This window comes from Eublepharis macularius, chromosome 5 (genome assembly GCF_028583425.1).
Source record: "Eublepharis macularius isolate TG4126 chromosome 5, MPM_Emac_v1.0, whole genome shotgun sequence".
Lineage (NCBI taxonomy): Eukaryota > Metazoa > Chordata > Lepidosauria > Squamata > Eublepharidae > Eublepharis > Eublepharis macularius.
The window spans coordinates 169,728,732-169,738,400 of NC_072794.1; the positions used below are offsets into that span (position 1 = coordinate 169,728,732).

Below are 9,669 nucleotides of genomic sequence, written 5' to 3' on the forward strand. Positions count from 1 at the left end.
GAAGGGACCTCCAAGGTCATCTAGTCCCACCCTCTGCATAATGCAGGAAATTCACAACTACCTTCCCCCTCCCACGCACCCAGTGACCCCTGCTCCATGCCTAGAAGATGGCAAAACACCCTCAGGATCCCTAGCCAAATTGCTAGGGAAAATTGCTACCTGACCCCAAAGTGGCGATCAATATTACCCTGGGCATGCAAGAAGGGGCCACAAGAACTAAGCCCTGATGCAACCCTTCCTGCCCTCCCTCTCATGATCTGCCCAGGTTCACAAGAATCAGCATTGCTGTCAGATGGGCATCTAGCCTCTGCTTAAAAAAGAGCCCACCACCTCCCGAGGAAGCCTGTTCCACTGAGGGAAGCTCGTTCAAGAGAACGAGCCACTGGCTCAGATGAAGACCATTTGCAAAAAAGACGTTCGGAGAGCAATCTCACAATTGCCACTCTCAACACTCTGTGGGATGCAGGCGCCACCTACTGGCTGCTTTGGTTAGAGGACCCTTTTCAGCAACCCAGAGAGATGGCTCAATTGCTGAATCCTCACGGCACGCCTCTGATTTTTTACCAAGGGTACCCAGTTTTCCAAGATATGCCCACAGCCAAACATAACATGACAAGGTTCTACCGCAGAGCACACTGTGTGCACTTGGTGGACTCCAGATTCCCAGCGCTTGCACGTCTAGTTAAAAGATCTCCCGGGCAAACAGTAACGGGAAAGGCAGAATGTCTTGGGCCAAGACCCCGGACAGTTTCTGCTGGTCAGGGTAGATAGTCCTAGACTAGAAGGACAGGTGACCTTAAAAGGCAGTTCTTTATAGCCTCCAATTGAACTAAAAGTGTACTTTTACAGTTCCCAGCAGATCCAAATCACATAAGGCATTGCAGAGATTTCAGGGTCCAGGTTCCTTCTCACCACCTCCTTGGTTTCTAGCTGGCTGAAGAAGAAAGCTCCAACCACAGCCCATTGGTGGAAGAGGAGGGTAGAGATGGCAAAGCAAAACCCAAACAGTAGCAGCTGGAAGAGAAGGAAAGCCAGGTGCTAACGCTAAGGTGCTAACAGTAGGGTCTTCATTGCACTTCCAAATGCAAGCCCCAAATGCAAGCCCCAAATGCAAGCCACTCAGTTTATGGTACGAAACAATTATTTTTATTTATAAACCTCTTTGTTAAGACGACCTCTTCAAAGAGTCTTGTGAAAATACAAAAATGCAGTAAAATATATATATAACTAGCCACAAAGCCCATTCTGGGAAAAAATACAATGGGCTCTATTAGAAAGCTCTTCTTGGTTGGTCCCTCGCCCCCCATGAAACGTAACAATCAGTCATCAATGTTGAAAGAGTTCTTTACATACAATGTTTTTTGTAAAAGATTTTGTCAGCATTGAGAATTAAGTGGCCATGCTGCGGTCCATGGACAATCTGAACTTTCACATCATCAAAGTGTTACAATCTTGATAATGCGACATAAAGTTGTTCACGGATAAACTGGTGGACATCTGCTTTCTCTAGTGTTTGGTTTTGAGATCTATTAATGGTCCTAGCAAAGGCAAGTTTTACAGGTAATTGTCATCTTCTTACTATAAATGGAAGGTCAGTATTGGTAGGTGCATGGTCAATTTGCAGAATAAAAATAGTTTCACTGGATGTTGAACCGGTTAATACTTTTGCAATAATCAAATTTGGTTTTAGTTCCTTAATTATTAGCTTTGTTCCACTGCATAGATCTCATTCTGTATTGAGGTTTCTCAGAAGCCTGATAATAGCTCCAACTTTCAAGTTCAATTTATGAACTGGCACTCCTGCTGGAGTTTGCTCATTTAAAAGCTATTGTTTTTAATACTGTTCAGTAGTTTCTTAAGCATCGAAATCAATGTAGTCTGAGCTTAAATATGTGCTTGCTGTTCCCTCTAAGAGATCACAAACATGAACAGAGAATGGCTTTTTTAGCAAATGTGTGGGAATCAAAAGCTTTCAAGCTCTCGCCATCATATAAAATATAACTAACAACAAAGCTTGTTGTGTCGAATAATACAATGGGCTCTAGCAGGGCCTTATGAGGGCATGCACCACCACAGCAGAATTCCTGCGCTCTGTAGAGGGCCAACATTGACATCAAACCTGTGGAAATGGAATCGGTGCGGAGCACAGGAGGACTCCAGGGCCTGTTGTGCCACGCCAGCAGTGTCCCTGCGCCCAGCATGGGGCCGATTCAACCTCAAAGAGGCAGAAATTGGGCCAGTCCATTCGAGGTGGGGGGCAGCACAGGCGAGCCGGACAATCCTGCCACCATCCTTCCCCATCGAGGCTGAGGGGGCAGCACAGGTGGACCGGCATGTCCGCCACCACCACCCCGTACCCAATCCAGGTGTTGGGGGGCAGCGCATGCCAGACATGCCCTCCGCCACTGTGCGCCCCTCTGTCCTCCATCAAGGCTTTGGAGGGGGCAGCGCAGGTGAGCCAGGCATGCCTGCCACTGCCATGCACCCCCTCTGCCCGAGGCTTTGGGGGGGGGCACCACAGGCAAGCTGGGCATGCCTGCCACTGGTCCCGACCCTATTGGCCTTGAGGAGGGCAGAGCCGACCTGCTGTGGGGCCTTCTGAGGATTGCGCCTGCACCAGGATAAAAGGTGAATCGTCACCAATACGGCTCACCTTTTATTTAGTAGTAGTATTATCCTGTAACATAATTCAGTAAGCACATTTCTGACGACTCACCGGCGCAGGTGCACTCCAGGCAAGCCTCTGGGGCTTGAGAAGGGCCTGCAGGTCGGCTCCGCCCTCCTCAGCCCCGATTGGGCCAGCCGGCATGGGGCATGCCTGACTGCCCTGTGCTCCTCTGCCACGCTTTCCACCCAAGCCTCCATCTGCTGGGGGTGAGCGCAGCTTTCCTGCCCTTGCCCCTCGTCAAGCCTTCCCCTCCCTGGCCTAGAAATGTGGAGGAGGGTGGGCAGTGCGGCTTTCGTGCCCTCCCCTAGCCTTCCCTCCCAAACCTAGAAACATGGTGGGGGGGCACGGGGGGCAGTGAGGCTTGCCTTCATTCCCCCTCCAAGCCTTCCCCCAAACTTCATTCAGCCTGGGAGGGGGTGAGGAGACAAGCGGAGGCCAGATCTACTCACCATACATTTGCAAGGAGAGTAGATCTGGCCTCCAAACCTGCAGAGGCCAGGTCTACTCACCACAGATTTGCAGGGCAGAGACACCTGGCTTTCAGACCTGCAGAGGCCAGGTCTACCCACCAACAGCTTTATAAGGTGGGTTTACCAGGCCTCTGGACCTGTGGAGGCCAGGTGTACTCACCATGGCTTTGCAAGGTGAATAGACTTGGCCTCTGACCCAGGGAGCCCAGATCTACCTGCCATAGACTTGCAGGGCAAGTAGACCTGGCCTCCATCCTCTCAGAGACAAGGATGATGGGGGGGGGGGGGAGGCAAGAGAATGCACCTCCCTGATGGTGGTATGCACTCCTGCGCACCACAGTAGGACAATTTCAGCCCAAATTGGGCCAAGTTCAACCCACTGCAGAGCGCAGGAGTGCTCCAGGACCCCCCCCAGCAGCACTCGAACACCTTAGCACAAAGACCACATTCAGATAACACCTCTCACCCTGTTTAATGCCCAAGGGCTAACAGTTATGCCTGTTTGCAAATATCAAGGTATTTCCACTCCAGTAAACTCTTTCGTCCTGTGTTAGACCTGGAGCTGGTAACAAATCAATGCACCCACCATGACAGAGAAGGGAGCTGCCAGATGCCCAGCCCTCTGCCCATGACCAGTTCTTGTTGCTTTCTAACATTAAGCAGTCCTAGAGAGTATGAGAAAGAAAATGTCCAACACATCTCCACCACATATGGAAGTGGAAGACACGAGTGCCCCATCACAAGAAGTCCAGAAAGGAACCGAGAATGTCCGAGGTTGCCAGACAAGTCCAAGGTTTCCAGCTGACCCAAATCTGTCATGGAATAAGCCCTGAGTAGCACACTGTGTGTGTGTCACAGCTCCCCCTGCTATTGCAGGTCAGGTAAGGAAGAGCCCAGATAGGTGCGCAAGTCACTGACGGTCGATCGGATGATTTTAGCCGGGACAGTCTCCTTGTTTAGGCGCTTGTAGGCCTCGTAACGGTGGCACCCTCCAAAGGAGTAGAAATAGTCACCCCCCTGGCTGCCTTTGATCCAGAGGACATCTATCGGTGGCACTCGATCCTCCTCCTCCTAATAGACAGAGAAACACAGAGATGGATAAATCAAAAGGATTCTGGGCCTATTTCCCCATGACAATTGAAGCGGGAGGTGAATTCTTGCACCCTCGTGCCCACCCCCCCATCTCTATTAGTGTCTTGTGGAAAATGTAGATAATACAACAAGGTTCTCATGTCCTTCATAATGTGCATTGTATATTTTCATGGTGTTGGCTATCACATACAAAGCTCTTCACGTCCTTGGTCCGGCATACCTACAGGACCGCCTCCCTCCCTACGTTCCTCCATGGAAACGTCGCTCATCTGAACAGGGTGAAATCAACAGCAGCCTGTACACAGGCTTTCTCGGTGGTGGCCCCTACCCTATGGAACGGCCTGCCTGAGGAGGTCAGGAGAGCCCCCACTCTCCTTGCTTTCTGCAAACAATGCAAAATCAATTATTCAAAACGGCTTTTGTATTGTAGGGAGGGGCTCTCAGATGCTTTGCTAATGAGTTAAGGACCGTAGACATCTCCACTATGTTGCCTTACGTAATATTTGTTGCTTTAAATATGTGCTCCTGTGAGCTCCTTGTGCTTCATGTGGTCTAATGTCAGCCCTAGACTTGCTTCTGTTCTGTTTCAGCATTTCTACAACTCTGTATTGGATTCTTGCTAACACTATTTCTTGTAAACTTGCATTTATTTACCCTATGGCATTGTTTATGGAAATGTCCTTGATACTGACTGTTTTAATCTCACACTATATAATCCGTCTTCAGTCTCAGAGAGAGAAAGGCGGACTATAAATGACACAAATAAATAAATAAATCTAGGGTGTTTTTTAAAGAGCTAAGAAGTGTAGTGCAGTGGTTAGAGGGATGGATGAAGACTTGGGTTAGTTCACCATGTGAACTCGGGGCTGATCTCTCTCTCCATTCTAACCTACCTCACAAGGTTGTTGCAAGGTAAAAACGGAGGAGAGGGCTTCCACGTCTGCTGACATAAGGTCCTGACTCCTGAAGGGGAGGATATGAATGTGGAATAGCTGGATAGGCAGGGGAACTGAGATCACCCAGAAGCAGCAGTGGAGGAGATCCCTGTCTGTCCAATCCACTGGCAAAAGTCCCAGGGACTGCTAGATTGCAACCTTTTCTATCCTGCCTCTTGTCTTAACCTGGCAACCCTTTGCCTTTCCCCCCAATTAAACTTCCAAAGCAAAACTTGAACTTCCTACATACTAAGCTATCTTCACTAACAGAGAGCGTCTTTTTTCACTTATTTGATACATGGGCTCTTTAAGCTGCCTGCAAATCTTAAGAACATAAGAGAAGCCATGTTGGATCAGGCCAATGGCCCATCCAGTCCAACACTCTGTCACACAGTGGCCAAAAAACCCGGTGTCCTCAGGAGGTCTGCCAGTGAGGGACACTAGAAGCCCTCCCACTGATTGCCTCCCCCTTCAAACACCAGAATACAGAGCATCACTGCCCTAGACAGAGTTCCATCTATACCTTGTGGCTAATAGCCACTGATGGACCTCTGCTCCATATGCTTATCCAATCTCCTCTTGAAGCTGTCTATGCTTGAAGCTGCCACCACCTCCTGAGGCAGTGAATTCCATGGGTTAATCACCCTTTGGGTGAAGAAGTACTTCCTTTTATCCGTTCTAACCTGACTGCTCAGCAATTTCATTGAGTGCCCACGAGTCCTTGTATTGTGAGAAAGGGAGAAAAATACTTCTTTCTCTCCCTTCTCTATCCCATGCATAATCTTGTAAACCTCTGTCATGTCACCCCTCAGTCGTCGTTTCTCCAAGCTAAAGAGCCCCAAGCGCTGTAACCTTTCTTCCTAGGGGAAGTGTTCCATCCCTTGAATCATTCTAGTTGCCTTTTTCTGCACTTTTTCCAGTGCTATAATCTCTTTTTGGAGGTGTTGTGACTGTCTGTCACAACATGCTTGTGTGTCTGTCACAACATGATTGCCTCTTGGAGCACTTCACACAGGAATGTGGGGAAGGTCTGAACCACTAGAGATATTGCCCAAGAAGAAGACGTGGTACGAAACGGGAATTGGAGAATCGTGCCTGCACCATCCCGTCGGCAATTCTGCCTCTTGGCATTATATTCACCTAGTGGAGACCAGCGAGTCAGAATTCCATCCCCCTTACTTCCTGGTGCTCTCTGTGATTACAAAACATTTCAGAATTTTTGAAACTCATTGGACAGACAAACATGAATTGATTTTGCATAGCAATATTTACTGATATATTTATTGATATATTTATTGTACTTATTGAATGTATTGTATTGCACTTTTGCACTTTAACACATTCTAAATAATTGAAGAGTTTTTGACTGCACTTTATATCCCTGCTGTTCTTTAGTCTACCTAGAGCCTTTGGGGAGGCAAAGATGAAACTGACAAACCCTCTGACGAGTGATCTCTGCAGGCTCTGTCTTTTAAAACTATGCTTCCCGACTAACGTTGCGTCTCCCTACACTTGACCAACATGCACTGAAGCGTCCCGTGTAGACAGACTCACAGTTTTTACATCTATGCTCTGGGAAACCAAAACCGATCAGAATGAAAAACGGTGCCCTCTGACATGAACCAGATGGAGCCCACCCAACAAGGCATCTTTGGACACCTGGGTCAGAAGTGCAGGCCATGGCAGCTTCCTGAAAGACACTGATGTGGCAGAGATGGGTGCTCTAGAATTTTTTATTTCCTAGGCATTTATCTCACTGTCCACTGTGACAGAACTGGCCCTGGCTGTTGTGGATTTTCCGGGATGTATAGCCGTGGTCTTGGCATTGTAGTTCCTGACGTTTCGCCCCATATGCAAAAGAACCTCCTCAGGATACAGTGAAGCCTCCTTCCATTAGCATTCCACACCCTGGGAAACTCTTACAGGATGACTCAGCCCAACCCCAACCCTCCTGAGTAGATATAAATGACCTGCCAACATCTTTTCCACACTGTGACACTGAGAGATCTCTGTCTTTTGGTGCTACACCTCTGAACATGCCAGTCACAGCTGCTGGCGAAACGTCAGGAACTACAATGCCAAGACCACGGCAATACAGCCCGGAAAATCCACAACAACCATTGTTCTCCGGCCGTGAAAGCCTTCGACAATATATAGAATTGGCCCTGATGCCACCACATGGGGCTTTAAATAAGGTCAGCAGTGGCTTAAGAAGAGTATGAGCAGTTGGCCTCTGGACCTGTGGAGCCCAGATATACCTGCCATAGACTTGCAGGTCTACAGACCTATAGACCTGTGAAGTGCTCAAAACTCCTCAGAATGGTGCTTCAGGAGTCTCTAACAACAGACCTGCAAGATAGGTCAAAGGTTGGGAATAGCTTGGCTCTCCTATTGTCTAAAAAAAGGTTTTTAAAAAAATCACAAGGACATTAAGTGGTTTCACACACCTTCTCCTCTAACATTATTCTATTGTGATTTATACTGGGTTGTGAGCCCTGATTTTATTCAACACAAATGGCTGTGAGCCTCGCAGCTGCAGCTTCTGGATCATCTTCAAGGCCAGCACCACACAGAGCACATTGCAGTAATCAGTCTCGATGTCATCATGGTATGCACCACAACGGCAAGGGCTGAAGCTGGCGAAAGTCGCCCTGGGCCACCACTTCCACTTGTTTATCCAACAGGAGACCTGGGCTCAGGAGAACCCCAAACTACCAACCCACTCCTTTAGTGGGAATGCAAGCCCACCCATAGGAGGAGATAGCTTCATTCCTGTATCAGACCTCCCCTCCACTAGCTCCTCCATTTTGCCAGGATTTTGTCAGTGTATACCATTACACCAAGGTGTGTAACAGATTGTCGGCCTTCCCAGCTTTGATTTAAAAAAAAAGCAAACCCAATCTCTGTTCCCTTCCTCCGAAGAGACATGCCTTTCCCCTTATAACTCCACAAGGGAAATGGCTAGAGACTTACTCTTCTTTTTTTTAAATGAAAGCTGGGAATTCAGAGACCCCGTTACACATATTGTTGCACCCTTCTATCATTTATTCAACTAAAACATTGAAAAAGCCCCAGTGGCCTGGAGGAGGGAGAGACAGGCCTTTGCTAGAGGACTGGGGCACGGAATCCTGCCAAGGGGGTGCTCTCCTGTACAATATCGGTCACACATACCCCTAGGAAACCACCCAGATCTCCTCTTTGTGACCCGCTCCAGTGTTTGGTGGTAGCCTCTGCCGGAGGAAAAGGACAAACCCTGACTCCAGCCAGGGGTATGCGGGAACCAACTAGGGTTGCCAACCTCCTGGCGGGACCTGGAGTTCTCCCAAAATTCTCACTGCTCTCCAGACCACGGAGATCTGGTTCGCGGGCGAAAATGGAAGTTCCGGGGGGGGGAGCCCCTCTCCAAATCCACTCCCCACAGGCATCGAGCCGCAAACCTCCCGGCATATCCCGGGCCAAAGTTGGCAACCCGGGAACCAGCCGCGCGCGCGCGCTCCTGCCTCACCTGGATGGTCCGCATGAGGCTCTCCACCTTGCCCTCGTCCAGGACGGGCGGGATGGGCCGGATGATGACCCGCATGGACACCTGGTGGGTGGTGGCGATGCCCTGCGAGTGGATGCTGCGGCTGCCCTCGTCCTCCATCGTCGCGCTGCAAACCTGCCGCCGCTGCCCAGCCCCGACCAACACCCTCCTGCAAACCCCCCGCATCTCGGGCAAGGATATACCGGTCTGGAGCGCCCGGCCTGGACTGCACCATTGCTGGCAACGGGGGGGGGGGGCAAGCGCCGGCACTCCCAAGCCCTCCTCAGGCATTAGTGCCCGGGCTCCGGGCTGCCTCCAAAGTTACCCGCGCCCCGATGCCAGGGGACGGGTTTCCAAGCTCCAGGAGCCGCCGAAGAAAGCGGAGCGCCCCCAATTCCCCCTGCCGGGAGGCTCTGGTGGAAGCGTCCGAGCCGGTGACTCACCCGCCCGCCTGTGTTTGCAAACGTCTTTCCTGGGCGGGGCTTGGCCGGCGCTTCCTTCGCAGAGTCACGATGAGACTGCAGAAAAGCCGGCGGAGGAAGGAAGCGGCGCGCCGCTGGACCCGCGCTCGGCAAGGTCCCGGACCCGGGTCGGAATAGCCAAGGAAGGAACACCCAGAAGGGGAGGCGGGAGGCAGAGATAGTTCGTCCGCCTAGAATGGCTTCTGTTCTGTTTCAAAACAGAAGAGAGTCCAGTAGCACCTTTAAGACTAACCCACTTTACTGCAGCGTAAGCTTTCGAGAATCACAGTACTCTTCGTCAGGTGCATGCTCTTTGTCATGCATCTGACGAAGAGAGCTGTGATTCTCGAAAGCTTACGCTACAGTAAAGTGGGTTAGTCTTAAAGGTGCTACTGGACTCTTTTTGATTTTGCTACTACAGACTAACACGGCTAACTCCTCTGTTCTGTTTCAGCATTTCTCCAACTCTGTATGGATTCTTGCTCATGCTCTGTCTTTGTAAACGTGCATTTATTTATTT

General features: G+C 49.9%; 1 protein-coding gene across 1 annotated transcript; it reads right to left on the reverse strand.

Moving 5' to 3' along the window:
• Window positions 1–1,165: 1,165 nt before the first annotated feature.
• SRXN1 (sulfiredoxin 1) lies at window positions 1,166–8,918 on the reverse strand. Its single transcript, XM_054982016.1, has 2 exons — window positions 8,671–8,918; window positions 1,166–4,209 (listed from the first exon to the last, which is right to left on the reverse strand). Exons 1-2 carry the CDS (start codon window positions 8,872–8,874, stop codon window positions 4,006–4,008), a joined length of 408 nt encoding a protein of 135 aa, XP_054837991.1. The 5' UTR covers window positions 8,875–8,918; the 3' UTR covers window positions 1,166–4,005.
• Window positions 8,919–9,669: the final 751 nt, after the last annotated feature.

Excerpts from the sequence above, each read along its gene's own strand:
- SRXN1 (XM_054982016.1), bottom strand. The coding sequence starts at position 8,874 with ATGCGGGGGGTTTGCAGGAGGGTGTTGGTCGGGGCTGGGCAGCGGCGG. Across the intron at positions 4,210-8,670 it reads GCCTCATGCGGACCATCCAG|GAGGAGGAGGATCGAGTGCC; the intron begins GTGAGGCAGGAG and ends TCTGTCTATTAG.